This window comes from Chiloscyllium punctatum, chromosome 26 (assembly GCF_047496795.1).
Source record: "Chiloscyllium punctatum isolate Juve2018m chromosome 26, sChiPun1.3, whole genome shotgun sequence".
NCBI lineage: Eukaryota > Metazoa > Chordata > Chondrichthyes > Orectolobiformes > Hemiscylliidae > Chiloscyllium > Chiloscyllium punctatum.
Genome location: NC_092764.1, coordinates 78073175 through 78090389, shown reverse-complemented (window position 1 = coordinate 78090389; position 17215 = coordinate 78073175). Strand labels below are relative to the sequence as shown.

At 39.6% G+C, this 17215-nt stretch overlaps 1 protein-coding gene across 1 annotated transcript in view; it reads left to right on the top strand.

Moving 5' to 3' along the window:
- LOC140453202 (matrix metalloproteinase-15-like) overlaps positions 1-17215 on the top strand; it is a 100529-nt gene that overhangs the window by 50161 nt on the left and 33153 nt on the right. The window contains exons 2-4 of the mRNA XM_072547729.1: positions 1241-1389; positions 7135-7257; positions 7499-7806. Of these exons, the coding sequence (XP_072403830.1) occupies positions 1241-1389; positions 7135-7257; positions 7499-7806 (580 nt within the window). The remainder of the gene's footprint in view (positions 1-1240; positions 1390-7134; positions 7258-7498; positions 7807-17215) is intronic.

Genomic DNA, 17215 nt, shown 5'->3' with positions numbered 1-17215 from the left:
GGTAAGTCTTTCAACACTGAGCCTGCTCAAAGTCTACTGCTGTTCAGTAATATCATAGTTGATGTGGTTGCTGTCTCAACATCATCTTCCTGTCTTGACTGTAAAATCCTTTGAACTATTATTGTTATAGTTGGGAAAATGTGATGACTCAGGAATTTAACACCAAATCATAAAGTCTCTCCTAAAGGGAGACAGAGAGGGTTCATTTTACATTGGCCTTTAAAGATGTATATGTATGTATATTTTCCTGCTATTTTGAATTATCTCCCCTTTTAGGTGATGTACAAAAGTATACATGTCATTCACAGCTCTGTACCCCGATTGCTGCCTCATTTAAGAGCCACTTGCAGCTTTGGTTCAAGCAATGTAAGAAACAGGTTATGAAGTATGGACAGAATCCTTACCTAGAACAGTTGGTCTTCTAGTACAGTTATAGCAGAAAGTGAATCTGAGAATTTCCAAGTCAAAAATAAGACCTATAAGTCAAAGTCATTATCTTCATCAAAGATTGTCTTTCTTTCAAAGTATGCCAGCCTGCAAACAACCAAAGCCACAACTGTTCTGCCTGAATGACATGTTTCCTCCTCCCTTCCCCTCCAACCCACCTGGTAGCCGTCAGTTGAGATCATGTTTTCTTTTACTGCAGTACTTTTTCTAATATTATTTCAGCCTTTTCGGCATCTTATGATTTTATTTTGAGGTTTTACTTGGATGTTTGCTGAATCTGTGGTCTGTTAATGCACATTGAGCATAAGTGAAACAAGCAGACTTGAATGATGGCATCAGCAGATGGATTTATTTTTGTTCGACATGACTAACAATGATTATGATGGTTTTGATGGAAACGTTGTTACACATTGTCATTGCCATTCTGTTGATTAAACAGTCATTCCTCCGTATCTGCCAGGTTTCTGTTTCTGAGAACCCCTATGAATGATGAAATTCGTGAGTGCAGAGCTCATTAAAAATAGGTTAAAAATAGTTCAAAGTCACAGATAAGTGATTTTTGCCCATGGTGTTGGTTTTTGGTGGGGTTTTTTTGGCACAGATAGGCCAGAAAATTCATGATTTTGCAGATACAGAGGATTTACTGTAATGAATGTCTGTTAAGATGTTAACAAGGCTCATTTATGATTAATCCACCACTCTATCCATTTGTCAAACTGATTTTAATCTGGTGCAAGTATGTACATGATTGAATTAATTAGATCGCACACCAGTCTGTTTGTTTATATTTTAGTCTTGGCTACAGACGTATGGATACATTCCTCAAGGTGGCTTACGAATGTCCACGATGAGATCAGCGCAGACACTCTCCAATGCCATTGCTAACATGCAGAGGTTCTACGGAATTCAAGTAACAGGGGAACTGGATGAAAACACAAAACTGTAAGAGCTTGCTTGAAAATAATTCAGTCTTAGACCAGTCTCTGATCAACACCCAGATACGTGCCACCCTCAATACAACATAATAATACAAGATGTTTGACCTGTAGTAAACTAATTGCCAAATAGCTCAATATATTGAACTCCCACCATATTATATTTTTGCTTCACAACATATAATTTTTATTCTTTCATGAGGTATAAGCAGCATTGACAAAACCAGCGTTCATTGCATATGCCTTATTTACCTTGATAAAGTGCTGGTGAGTTGCTTTCTTGAACTACTGCAGTCCATCTGGTGAAGGTACACTATAGTACTGTTCAGAAGGGAACCCAAGGTTTTTGAGCCAGAAACAGTGAAGGGACAATGACATATTTATAGGGGAGGATTGTTTCTGGCTTGGAAGGAAACTTTCAGGTGATGATGTACCCATGCATTGGCTACCCTTGTCCTTCTGGATTGTAGAGGTCTTGGGATTGGATGGTGCTTCCCATCTCCAAGATCACCACAACCAGGACCAGAAGATGCCTACCATGGTCTCCTGCTTCACAGATGACACAGTGTCCCGTCACTTCATCAATTTTGGGAATGGTTGTATCGGAGGAAGAATTTGATAATCTTGAAAGCATGCTTTTTGACATGCAGTTTCATTATTCAGTAGGAATTCCTGCAGCTTTATTTTAAACTGATTAATTGTAATCAACTTAGTTCCCTACAATGCGTTTTAAAGCTGTGTCTTCTATTCTGTTTGTACTGCATGAGTAAAGTAGACTGGCTACAATTGCATTGTTTATGGCTCCCAGCAATTTACAAAAAGGTAATATCTGCATTTCTTCTGAATGTTACCGATACAAAATCAATGTTCTCATCTTTCGATACCTTGTTGTAGGATATCTGTTTCTATTATTACAAGATTGGATGTTGTAGTTTACTTCTTGAAGATGCTCCTAGGTCCAACAGTTACTAAGTGAAATGAGTAAGCAGAGACTGGTGAATTGCTTTACAATAATTTTGATCAGTTAATATTTACTGCACATAATTGTAGTGGATGCTGGTTGAAATGTGCACTGATTCTGCAGTTGTCATGGCACGTTGTGTTAATGTGGTAGATTATTCAAATGAAATATTATCACAAACGGCTAATTGCTGCCCAGGAAAAAGATGAGATGCTTCTAGATATTGTTTCAGAGATTGAAATGGACTCTAACTTTATTGGAACTTTTGCCATTTTCCAGCCATCCTGTTCTCCAAGTATGTTGTGCACAGACTTAACAGAAGTGTTTGTTAAAGTAACTTTATGTTGAAGTGCCTGCTTTAACTTTGTATATCAAAGATGAATGTCTGCAGGCCCTGCAGTTATTTGCTTTGTTATTATGAGTAATGTATACCCTTGCTAAGCTTAATTTTTTAAAATTTGTTCATGGGTTGCATTACTGGCTAGACCAATATTTATTGCCCATCCCTAATGCTCTGGAGAATGTTGTGGAGAGCTGTCTTCTTACACTACTGCAGTCTTTGAGGTGTAGGGCCACCCACAGTGCAGCTAGAAAGAGAGTTCCAGGATTTAGACCCAGTAACATTGAAGGATTGGTAGTATGCTTTCAAGTCGGGATACTCTATGGTTTTGAGGGGATCTTGTAGGTGGTGTTCCCATGCATTTTCTGTCCTCATCCTTCTAATAGATAGAGCTTGCAGGTTTGAACATGCTGTTGGAGCTTGGAGCTGTTTGGTGACTTGATGCAGTGCATCTTGTAGATGGTGCACATTGCTGTCACTGTGCATCATAGTTGAAAGGAGTGCGAAAGTGGTGGATGGTGTGCCAAGTGGATTGCTTTATCCTGGATGGTGTCAAGCTTCTTCAGTGTTATTGGAGCTGCATTTATCCAGGCAAGTGGAGAGTATCTCAACTCACTCCTGACTTAACGCCTTTTAGATGGTGTGCAAGCATTGAGTTGCTTACTGCAGGATTCCTAACTTCTGACCTGTTCTTGTAGCCATAGTATATCTTGTCCAGCCAGTTTTTGATCAATGGTGACCCCCAAGATGTTGATAGTGGGAAATTAAACAGTGGTACTGCCAATGAACCTCAAGGAGTCATGGTTACCATTCTCTCTGCAAGTCTATGTCTAGTGGTGTACCACACAGTTGTGTACATTAATGATCTAGACATGAATGTAGGAGATATGATCTGTAAGTTCTTAGATGACAGAAACAGGGAAGAAAACTTTAGATTATAGGATGATATAGATGGGTTGACCAGATGAGTAGCAAATAGAATTTAATCCTCCAGAGCAAAAGGGAGATGCTGAATAGGCTGGGGCTGTTTTCCCTGGAGTGTCGGAGGCTGAGGGGTGACCTTATCGAGGTTTATAAAATCATGAGGAGCATGGATAGAATAAACAGACAAGGTCTTTCACCTGGTGCGATGGTGTCCAGAAGTGGAGGGCATAGGTTCAGGGTGAGAAGCGAAAGATATAAAAGGGACCTAAGGGGCAACTGTTTCGCGCAGAGGGTGGTGTGTGTATGGAGTAAACTGCCAGAGGAAGTGGTGGAGGCTGGTACAATTACAGCATTTAACAGGCATCTGGATGGGTACATGAATAGGAAGAGTTTAGAGGGATATGGGCCAAATGCTGGCCAATGGGACTAGATTAGGTTAGGATATCTGGGCGGCATGGACAAGTTGGACCAAAGGATCTGCTCTATGCTGTATATCTCTATGGCTATGCGAGGTGCTGTTTTTTGGGAAAGCAAATCTTAGCTGAACAAAGAGATCTTGGAGTGCAGGTTCATAGCTCTTTGAAAGTGGAGTCGCAGGTAGATAGAATAGTGAAGAGGGCATTTGGTATGCTTTCCTTTATTGGTCAGAGTATTGAGTACAGACGTTGGGAGGTCATGTTGCGGTTGTACAGGACATTGGTTAGGCCACTGTTTGTATATTGCGGGCAGTTCTGGTCTCCTTCCTATCGGAAAGATGTTATGAAACTTGAAAGGGTTCAGAAAAGATTTACAAGGATGTTGCCAGGGTTGGAGGATCTGAGCTACAGGGAGACCCTGAACAGGCTGCGGCTGTTTTCCCTGGAGCGTCGGAGGCTGAGGGGTGACCTTATAGAGGTTTGTAAAATTATGAGGGGCATGGATAGGATAAATAGGCAAAGTCTTTTCCTTGGGCTCAGGGAGTCCAGAACTAGAGGGCATAGGTTTGGGGTGAGAGGGGAAAGATATAAAAGAGACCTAAGGGGCAACTTTTTCACGCAGAGGGTGGTACGTGTATGGAATGAGCTACCAGAGGATGTGGTGGAGGCTGGTACAATTGCAACATTTAAAAGGTATCTGAATAGGTATATGAATAGGAAGGGTTTGGAGGGATATGGGCCAGGTGCTGGCAGGTGGGAGTAGATTGGATTGGGATATCTGGTCAGCATGGACGAGTTGGACCAAAGGGTCTGTTTCCGTGCTGTACATCTCTATGACTCTATGTGAGGCAATGCATTTTGAAAAGACTGACAAGGCAAGGGAATACACATTGAATGTTAGGACACTTGGAAGCACATAGGATCAGGATAATCTTCATCTACTTGAAGGCAGTAAACAGATAGATAAGGTAGTGAAGAAGGCATCCAGGCTGCTTGCCTTCATTAATCAAGGCCTTGAATATAGAAGCAAAGATGTTATGATGAAGCTGTATGTAATATTAGTTAGGCCACACTTGGCGTGCTGTCAGCAATTCTGTTTACCACGGTAAAGGAAAGGTGTGATTGCACTAGAGAGGGTGCACAAAAGGTTCAACAGGATGTTGCCTGGGCTGGAGGGATTTAACAATGAAGCAAAACTAAAGAGGGCTTGGATTGTTTTCCTCAGAACTGAGAAAGCTAAGTGGGCATCTTATTGAGGTGTACAAAGTTCGGTGGTGGGGAGGGGGAGCGGGAGGGGTGGCATAGACAGCATAGGTCATAGATTCATAGAGGTGTGCAGCATGGAAACAGACCCTTTGGTTCAACTCGTCCATGCCGACTAGATATCCTAAATTAATCTCGTCCTATTTGCCAGCATTTGGCCCATATCCCTCTAAATCTTTCCTATTCAAATACCCATCCAGATGCCTTGAATTGTTGTAATTGTACCAGCCTTCATCACTTCCTCGGGCAGTTCATTCCAAATGCGCACCATCCTCTGCATGAAAAAGTTGTCCCTTAGATCCCTTTTAAATCTTTCCCCTCTCACCCTAAGCCAATGCCCACTAATTCTGGACTCCCCAAATCCAGGGAAAAAACCTTGACTATTTACCCTAACCATGCCCCTCATGATTTTACAAACCTTTCTCCTTTAGTAGAGGGATCTGTAACCAGGGGCATAGTTTTAAGATAAGGAGCAGGAAGCTTAGAGGGGATTTTAGGAAAAATATTTTTCACTCAGATGGTTGTAGATACCTGGAACTCACTCCCTACAAGATGGTAGAGGCGGGAATCCTTATGACATTTAAGAACTATTCAGATAAACAGTTGGAATACTATAATATACAAGGCTATGGACCAAGACCTGGAAAAAAGGATTAGAAAAGATGAATGCTTGATGACCAGTGTGAGTATGAAGGGTCTTTCTATGCTTTAGGACTCTGTGACTGTTTCTGTGTCTGAAAAGCCGTGAATTGTGTTGTGTATTGTGTTACCTTCAGTGAATAGCCCCACTACTGGCCTTTATGATCTTAATGAAGGAGCTGAACAGGGATTGGGCTGAACTCACTAACCCAAGGAATGCCTGCAGAGATGTCCTGGGGCTGTTAATATCATTGGTTTAGTTTGTATTTAGTTAGCTTTTGATTTTTTAAAATTTTAAACTTTAAACATGAAGTGAATTTACAAGATAAAACAAGAAATGTTTCAAATGAATGCAACATTTTCCAAAATCATGCATTCAACATTAGTATCAAGGACTGCCAGATCAAAGCATAACATGGTCAAGATATCAAAGCACACTTTCTGTTCCCACTCTCAGATAACTTTGTTTGGTCAGACAGGAAGATTTGCTGTTCCATTTCAACCTCTGTCAGCACCATGAGGTGCTTTTTCTCCGCTTCCCATCATCTCTCACACCCACTGTCACCTCCCACCCTATTGCATAGCACCACCTGTTTTATTATATGGAAGTATCAGTAAAACGAGAGATCCTAAAGCAGCAGGAGTCTGTCTTTTCTGGAAAATTTTGGAGCAAATTTAGTATTAAATCTTATCAGAAATCCCTTTGCCCATGTACAGTCTGTCTTGAAAGTTAAAAAAATTCCAAATACAACTCAGCTTTTTTCAAAAGCTTATTGCTCCCTTTACTAATACTACAGCAAGTGTTTGGTGTAGTATCAGCTACTTTTGCACCCACAAGGTTGTGAGCTCCATCTGTTTTGTAGGAGTGCTGTCAGAAATCTACCCTGCATGCATTATGACCCCCAATATGAGGGAGTAGATCAGGGTATCAGCTGGAGATCCAATCCATAACCTTACCAGTGGTGAGTTCAAGCCTTTGAAGAAATAACCCAGAGGGAAATCCAATTCAAAGTATTTAAGTTTCAATTGTAAGCATGTTCAGTTGCTGTCAGGTTTTCTAGAAAGCTTTAATCTTATCAGTGTGGGCAAACCCAGTTAGGAATGGAAAGCATATTCAGGGTGGCCTGAACAAACAAGCAGCATCATCAATAATGGTCGAGAATAGGATGTAAGTTTCACTTCAACTTTTATTTTGATAACCCCTGCCAGGTGGATGAAGAAACCCCGCTGTGGTGTTCCTGACAATTTTGGTACAGAAATCAAGACAAATCTGCGTCGTAAACGGTATGCCCTCACAGGACAAAAGTGGAACCGGGAACGTGTCACATTCAGGTAAACAACTCAAACAACCCTAAAACCTCATTCAAATGTTATGGTGTTCTGTTTGTTTGTGTATTGCTACATCTGTTTATAGTGTGAGTCTGTCTACAATTAACTCTTTTTAAAATGTGTACTCTATCTGAGCATGAGGCATCGTTTTTTTAAGTTTGATTTATGTGCACAATATCTTTCTTCAAAACTTAAGCTAAGAAGTGCAGTTCCTAATTAATGTTGTTACTATTTCTTCACACAGTATTCAGAACTATACACCCAAAGTGGGGGAACATAAGTCATACCAGGCCATCCGGAAGGCTTTTTCAGTCTGGCAGAAAGCTACACCATTAATCTTTGAAGAGATTCCTTATTACGATATTCGATATGGCCGCAGGAAGAATGCAGACATCGTGGTCTTCTTTGCCTCTGGTTTCCATGGGGACAGTTCCCCATTCGATGGTGAGGGTGGTTTCCTTGCTCATGCCTATTTCCCTGGTCCTGGAATGGGTGGCGACACGCATTTTGATTCAGATGAGCCCTGGACACTGGATAACATTGACCTTCAGGGTAAGAGTTTTTTTTTGTTTCTCTCTCAGGTGCGAAAGAAAATAGTGAACAATAAATGGGCTTTGTGATAGCCCCTATAAGGCCCATGGGGAATTCTAATTAATCTCCGTGTGGAAAACATTGGATATGAGTTCCCTTGGTAACTGGTGATGGCTTGGCCAGTTGGAACTCATCTCTTGAGCCCTTTATAATTAAAAACATTTTAAAACAATAAAACAGACCTAGAGGGAACCTATCTTGTGGCAAAGTGGTAAAATCCCTACCCATGGATTATGAGGCCTGTCTTCAAGTCCTACCTGTTTCAGAGATGTGTAATAATATCTATGAGCAGAAAAATAGGTTAAATAGAAAACAAAATCACTCAATAGTTGCATTGCCCATATTGAGCTTTGCTTTTAAATACTAAGTTGGATACACATGTGTACTTGGGGGCCCTCTTTTGATGCAGTGGTAGTGATCCTGCCCCTGGACCTGAGAGGCCTGTGTAGTCACCTCTACACATAAATTATTCAATTGGAAACATATGTGATTTACTAGCGGTGGTTAATAAAAGGATTAGTTATGTGTAAGAGCATTTCTGGACATAAAAATTAAAAAATGCAGACCCAGGGGTGGACGTGCAGAACTATCTATCCCAGGCTGGGACAGGTCTATGTAGATCATGAGGAGTGACTGAATTTTGGTATTCAACAATAAATCGTGTTCTTTTCCAGTCCAGTTTCCTGAGTTATCACAGGCTTGAGGTTCGATCATCCTTTTTCCCTCAGCTTTTGCACAGATTAACTCCTCATCCTCAGTGATTTCAATCTCAATTTTAGCTTCTGTGGCCTTCTATCTTCTGAATTAGCTCCTTAACTCTTGCCTCTTGTGTAAATTCTGTTATCTTATTCTTGGACAACCTGTTGACCTGCAATACATAAAGTCTATGGATTTACATCTCTCCATAACAGAACCATCTCCAACCACTTTTTTTTTCTTTTACCACATTTTAACCTGTGGTTGTCAACTCCGGTTTGCTGTATTATGATGAACTCCATGAGCCAACATTCGATTCCAAGAAGCTGATAAATTAAAAGAAAAATATCCCTTTCGAGGTGAGCAAAAATGATTTGCTCTGGCCCAGTTACAACACTGAAGAGCACTGATAAATGAAATCCTGACAGCCCAGGAAATGAGGGGAGAGCCAAGGAGTGCCACCTTGAGAAGCAGTGCCACCAGAGCCGAGGGAGCGAGGCTGGATACTGGTGAATGGGGCGAGAGACTGTTTAAAAGCACAGTCATCGGAGTCAAGAGCTTGTGAAAGGTTTCCCGGGGGTGGGAATGTTATTTGTGGAATTTTTATACATGGGTTTTCACATCTAACACCAACCAGGAATTCTGCAAACTGAAATTTTTGATATGATTTGCACAAGCTGAGTGAGTGGACAAATGCATGTCAAATGTTATACAATGTGGACAAATGTGAGTAATCTGCTTTGGAAGCAAAAATAAGAAGGCAGATTATTATCTCATAGACTATAAGTTGAGAGAGCAATGAGATCTGGGTGTTTCATACACAGTCACTGAACGTAAACATGCAGATACAGCAGTCAGAAAAGAAGAGAAATGCAATGTTGGTCTTCATAATGAGAGAATTCAACTGTGGGAGCATAGTTGTCTCACTGCAGTTGTACAGGGCGCTGGTGAAACTATACCTGGTATGTTATGTGCAGTTTTCGTCTCCTTATCTGAGGAAGTATGTTCTTGTTATAGAGGGAATGCAGTGAAGGTTTAGCAGACTGATTCCTGGGATGGCAGGACTGATTCATGCTACTACTTTTCCATGTTCCTGTAAAACAAAAGCTTTACAAACTATAGGTTTTCCTCTGAGCAATTTTTAAAAAAAACAATTCCTGATTCTTCTTCCAGAAAGCAAATCGATTCTGTTCAACATTTACATTGTCCACTTTTAAAGCTTTCCGAATGTAAAGAAGTTCCAGTTATCACTCCAGGGGATCTTTCTCTCAGGATTCTGAAAAAGAGTCATATCAAACTTTTTAACTTGAAACACTACCTTTTCTTCACAGATGCTGCTGAATTTCTTCAGCATTTTCTGTTTTTTTAAAATATTAGTTTAAAAATAAATCATAGCTCCTGAAACACTGAAAAGTTAATCATTAAATTCCTTAAAACATGGAAACCAAAACCTACATGCCTATAATTCAAAATCCAAACTCTAATATGAATGATCTCAATATATGGATAACACACCTTGAGTCACATCAGGACAGCTATTGTTTACCATCTCTAACTGCGTACAGGGCAGTTAAAAATTAACTACATTGTCATGAGTCTGGAGTCACATCTAGGCCAGACAGCAAGTTTCTTTCCCTGAAGTAAATTACTGAACTTGATGGGCCATTTTTTTCAAAAACGTCATAGTTACATGTTTGTCGTTAGATTAGCTTTTTATTTCAAATTTTTCCTATTGAATTCGGATTTCACCATTTATCATGGTGGGATTTGTAACCTTGCCCCCAGAACACTAGCCAAGTATTCTGAATTACTAGTCCATTGACATTACCACTACATCACCACCTTTCCATCTGTGCAATAGAGCCAGGTCTCCAGTTGGCTCTGTTATCCTTTTGAAGGCCAAAACCATATTCTGCTAGGACTGTAGTGAACATGGCATGCAGTGGTGACTTCATATTAAAAGAACCCATATACAGGCATCTTTCACTCTCAAGATGTAATACATACAGGACCTGGAACACCAAGACTCTCATAGACAACCCCAGAAGCAACAGACCTGAATGTTGAACTGGTTCATTGTCCAGGAGTTTCAGTGTTATGATATCAAAGTCAGTGTCCTGTGCACGACAAGATGGGCAGGAGAAGGCCAGCTCAGAGGAAAAAATGGTTGCATCTTCTTCTCAAAAGGTAAATCAGAAGACTTCAAGGGGCTGGCTTCACCAAAACAAACAAACTAGTTGAGTATCTCAGTGAGTCCCCTTATTGGATAAATGACCATCACATGACCCTTTGGTTAAGCCTAATCCAGAAACAGTGTACCACAGTAATCAATGCACAACAGTACCCCAACCCTAGTAGCAATGGATGAGGACAAAGAGAAATTCTACTCCAGTCTTATTGACCTGTTTATCAAAGGGAGATAGACTGATTTTTCTTAGTGATTTTTATGCCAGAGTTGAAAAGGACTCAAACCTCTGGAAAGGTGTGGTTGACATCACTGGAGGCCTCCTTTTGACAAAATGCCTGGAAAGTTGTCTGATCATAACGAACACCCTGTTTTATCAGAGAGACAAATACAAAACTTTGTGGTAACACCTCACTCCTGACATTGATAACCTGCTTTACTATGTCATCACCTGAGCAAAGAACTGGAAATATGCCTGCTTCATCCTCGCCATGACAGATGACTGCTGGACTGACCATAGCCTAATCCTGTTTACTATCTCTCTTAACCTGGTCCAAAAATTGCAGAGGCAGCAGAAGAGCTGCCACAAAAACCACAGTGTCGATGGATGACGAGAAAGACCTACTCAATGAGTGTCTCACAGTCAGTGTGATAATGATCAATGTATGGGAACCAAAGATGTAGTGCTTGGCTGCCCTTCTGTGTCCTAAACAGCTCATATGAAGGTACTATTTCTGTATGAGGAAGCATTAAGATTGATTTGATGAGAATGACCAGGAGATTCTGCAATAGCTAAACAACAAGTGTAAGGTGTTCATGAACTGGAAACACCACCAAAATTTAAAAAAATTCAAGGTGAAAGAAAGCAGGCCTACAGAAAAGAAAGACTGAGGTTTAACAATAAAACCTATGACCTAAGGAACAGTTGGTGAATGGAGAAAGTGCAGGAGATCCAGCACTTGCTGAGAGCCATGACATGTGGATCCAAGCAGCAATTACCTATCCCAGTTGAAAGCTAAGAGTTGCCTGCACTCAACGTAGAAACAGAAGAACTTAGGAGAAGAACTAAGCAGCTCAGTTCATCAAACCTACTCTGCCATTCAGTAATATTTTGGATGATCATTTTCCCCTTTTCCCCACACTATCCCTTTGCATCTTTGATGTTTAGAAATCTGTAAGCTTACTTTAAATGATGACTTGAGTTTTCATCACTCTCTGGGGTAGAAAATTCCAAAGATTCACAACCCTCTGAGTGAAAAGAAAAAAAATCTTTTCAACTTGATCCAATGTGGCTGCCCCATTATTTTGAAATGTATTCCCTTAGTTCAAGACTCTTGATCTAAGCGAAGTGTCTTACCTGCATGTTCTATCTATCCCTTCACATATTTTGTAGGTTTCAATGAGATCATCGTTTAAATATTGCAAAAGGAGATTAAAAAACCAAAGCTTTACACTGAGGTCTGTTTGTACATCAAGACTAGTATGCAAGAAACAGGCTTGAATGGAGTGATGTTGAGATAATCATATCAAAACTATTTCTATGTGACTATCAAATCATCACTTGCTATATGTCAGAAAAACTCATGCAAGGTTCTATGTCCATCACCTTTAACCTTATCAGTACCCAATTAACCTTAGATACCCCAGTAGGTGAAGATGTCTAAAAGATTTGAATAACAGCTAGATATCTCATGCTGCAACTTCACAGTAAACGCACACGTAGTTTTCTCCACTAACAGAATTCTACCATCAAACCACTTATGTGATCAAAAGAGTAATATGATGGATGAGATTCATTGTCTGTGTGATGTCATGTGTATGGGCTATAAATTCCAATTACTGGCAGAGTGTATCAAACAACATATCCCATTGACAATTCTCAGCGGACAGCATACCAACCATGCTCAGTCTATGCTTGTTGATCCTCAGAATAGTGTGTCTGCCATTAGATATGATTCTTCTATTGGAAAATATTTATTAAATAACCTGAACTATGCTTTGAATTACACTGGAAGCCAATTTAAGATCACTGGTCGAGCTTATGGTGTGATGCATTTGCAAGTGCTACAGTCTACACAGGACCCTGTTTGATGCAGGTAAAAAGAAATCCTATATACATTAGAATTTGGCTGTTTCTATGAAACAATTGTATGTTGTACCATGAGAATGCTTTGACCAATCAGAGTCTGCCTTCCTGCTTTGAAAACTAAAATTGACAGTTAATTGTTCTTGAATCATTGTGCCAATGATGGTCAACCAATAATCACCCTGTTCTCATGCCCTATAACTTGGTGTTCCTTTCCTCAAGTCTGTTTCTTGCATCCAAAAACTGACAAGTACAAGTTGAAAAGCTTTGACTTTGTGTCTCCTTTTAGTTTGAAATCACTTTTAATTCTTTGAAACAAAAGAATATGGACTGTACCACCACCCTGGTAACAGTCTTGCGAACCTTTGTTACCTTTTCTCTAAGGCAATAATAACTTCTTAAGGTAAGGGCAGAAAACCGTACAGGATACTCCATGCCATTTGACTAAGGTTCTATACAATTGAAGCAAGATTTCACTATTCCTATGCTCAAATCATCTTGCGATAATACCCACTATAATCTTAGCCTTCCTGACTGCTCGCTGCACGTGCATTTTAGCCTTCAGTGAGTTAATGATGAGGACACTCAGGCCTCTTTGTACATCAGTGCTTTATAACTTCTTCCCATTTAGGAAATACTGTGCATTCTGTTCCTTCTACCAAAGTGAATAACCTAACACATACACATTATGTTCCACCTGCCATGTTCTTGTCCATTCACTAAGTCTGTCCAAATCCTCATCTAGCTGATTTGCATCTTCTTCACAGCACACATTCCCACCTAGTTTTGAGTCACCCATTAACTTGAAAATATTTGTTTTAAAAAAATACCTTTTTTTTAATCAATCTGTTCAGTGATGTTATTACACACCATTGGAGCAGGTGGGACTTGAACCTGGGCCTTTTGGTTCAGGAATAAGGACATTTGTCCACACATTTAATTCAGTGCCAAATATTGTGAACAGCTGGGATCAAAGTACTGATCCTTGCAGTACTTCAATAGTCATAGCCTATTCTCTGTTTTCTGTCTGTTAGCTAATTCTTAATCTAAGCTAATACATTTCCTCTCACCTGCATTTTTTTATTCTAACCAATCTCATATTGGAAACATTTTTATGAAAATCTGAGGAAACTAATTGTCTACGTTATCAAACATGTTAGTAACATCTCAAATATCTCTAACAGGTTCACCAAAAATTATTTCCAATACACAAATCTGAGCTAACTATTATTATACAAGTATTCATTCATCACATTCTTTATAAATGATTCTGTTTTTGTCCCCTATTACTGCATAATGTTAACAGTTCTGTAATTCCTTGTTTTCTTTCTCCCTCCTTACCTCCCAATCTGCAGGAACCATTCCAGAATCTGTAAAATTTTAGATGATCATAACTAATGTATCCCTGATACCAACTCTTCCATCACTCTGAGATGTAGAGTATTAGCTCCCAAAGGCTTATTGACTTGAGTCCCATTAATTTCTCCAATACAACCTTCTTACTAATACTAATTTCTGTTAATTTTTTATTCTCCCTCGTCCCTTGCATCTCTAATCCTGGAAGATTTCTTGTATTTTGCTCAGTGAAGATAGGCACAATCTGGCTATTTGGCTTTTATGCCATTTCTTTATTCTCCATTATAAATTCTTGGGATTTCGATTGACATATGTCGCAGTTAAGGCTTTCAGAGGAGCTGTGGAATATTATGCAATTCATTTCCTTTATTTAAATTCATATTCCATTCTCCATTTCTTTATGAAGTTCTTGGTTCTCGTTTGTTCTATTTTAAAACCCTCTCAATCCACAGGTTTATTACTATTTCTTTTCAAGACTTTTCTTTTAATTTTATACAATCCTTAATTATCTTTGTTAACTGTAGTTGACTGATTTGGATTTTGTTTTGAAGGAAAATATAGTTGCTATAATGTATATAATAATTCTTTAAAGACTGTATATTGCCAATTACTGACAAACGTTTTGAAGTTTTGTCTGCAGCCACCACAATGAATTTGTCTCTCAAACTTTCATAATTTCCTTTATTCCAACTTAATACCTTGGATTCAGACTGGATTTCAAGCATATTCAACCATATAATCACTCATCCTTAAAGGTTCTGATACCATAGTTCTATGCACTCTGAGATTGGCAACCTTGTAAATATGGCTTTAGTGATTTGTCCACCCTGCCAACTTGATGCTAAAATAGGGCGCATCAAAACCCATCTCTGTGATAATGGCTACCTTGATCAGATCATTTCTCGCTATATACCACGCAAATGCGTGAAAGGACCTAAACTCTTGTTCTAGAAAAGTGCCCAGTTGACCTCAGGTTACCCTGGCAGGATAACATATTTCAATGTTCGAGCAACAGGTGAAGCTAATTAATTCACACTGCTATTATGCAGTCTCAACACAAGTGGTGTTTGACACGGGATGCTGCTGTCAAGTCAAAAGTACACTTTGCCTATCTACATGTTAGTAATGCATGTGAATTTCTGTGCTGGTATGACGCTAGCTATGTCGGCTATGTGAATGGCAGATCATGTCAAACAACATAGTCCTTCAGCTGTTTACAACATGCAAGGTAATGACTAAACCCATCCTGCCCAAATTTGCAAAACTCTCAATGCAGTGTCCATCATTAAATGCGATTTGGCAGTTAGACAACAATTGTTGGACTAGGTAAAAACAAGGACTGCAGATGCTGGAAACCAGAGTCTAGATTAGAGTGGTGCTGGAAAAACACAGCAGGTCAGGCAGCATCCGAGGAGCAGGAAAATCAACGTTTCAGGCAAAAGCCCTTTATCAGCGGGAGCGTGCTGGGCCCATAACTCTGCAATTGATGGATCGAAACCATCCTCTGCTATTGCTAAAATGTCATTGGTCTGCGTGGCGCAGCGGGAGCGTGCTGGGCCCATAATCCTGCAGTCGATGGATCGAAACCATCCTCTGCTGTTGCTAAAACAATTTGTTGGACTGTTGAGTGTGTGAAGAATCACGCTGACAACTAATTTAAGGCAATGTAGTGCCTGTACTGGAAACTATATATAATAATATACAGAGCCCAGATCTTTGCAAACAGAAAGAATATATGCAGACACTGTGCCTTTCCACTCATTAAAATATGTGACAGCCATTTGTTCATTCGTTTCCCACAATAATGCCCTAACCAATCAGAATCAACCTGCCTGGTTTAAAATTTAAAGCCTGGCAGTTAAATTCAATCACCATTTATAGATGCATTCTATATGACAATACCTCTTCCAATCCAAAGCCACTTGCCCATCAATCAGCACTCTCCTCTCCTGTGGTATAAATGTTGTTTTTCTGCTTGAATTGGCATTCTTGTGAATTGTCCTGATGAGTGAAAGATGGAAAGTTTTGAGAAAATGTATATTTTTCAGCACTACTCATCTTCTGTATTATTGAAAAAAATGAACACTTCTGTTGAACAAAAAGTCAATTGAAGTAAATCTGCAATGGCATTTCGCCATCAAAAAAAGTTAAGAATTTTAGTAAAGGATATAGAAAAAGGGATAGGGTGTTTAATAAGGTTATAGAAGGGATGAATAAAGATTTGTAAGGAATACTGAAGGACACTGTCACAAACTATAGTAAATCTGCCCTGACCAAGAGATTTCAACCATGTAGGGACTATGCATTTAAAAACATTAGATCAAGAAAAGAAATAATTTTACACTTTGTTGATTTAGCGACCAGATTTTTTCTGTTGACGATAATACTAGCAAAGATAAGATAATTGTGGAAAAGGTAATAGAAAACTGGGTAAGGATCAGACCTGGACCACTGACAAAATCCTTCACTGGTAATAGGGGATAATTTGATAACAATGAACTTAGAAATATGTGTACAAATATAAACATAAAGGATATAAATATGGCAGCAGAACTCCTTTTAGCCCTAATGGACAAAACAGCTCAGAACATTTGGCATAGCAACTAAGCTATAAGTTATCGTGAGCACTATAAGAGAATCAGAGAATCCCAACAGTGTGTAAACAGGCCATTTGGCCCAACAAGTCCACTCCGACTCACTGAAGAGTAACCCATCCAGACCCATTCCCCTACCCTATCATTCTACCTTTACCCCTGACTAATGCACCTAACCTACATGTCCCTGAACACTGGGCAATTTAACATGGCCAATCCACCTAATCGGCACATCTTTGGATTTTGGGAGGAAACCAGAGCACCCGGAGGAAACACACAGAGATACGGGGAAAATGTTCAAACTCCATGCAGACAGTCACCCAAGGCTGGAATCGAACCCAGGTCCCTGGCGCTGTGATGCAACAGTATTAATCACTGAGCAAATAATCTGAGGACATAATCTATTTCCATTAATTTTTGGTAGAACTTCTAACATTCCATCATTAATACGTG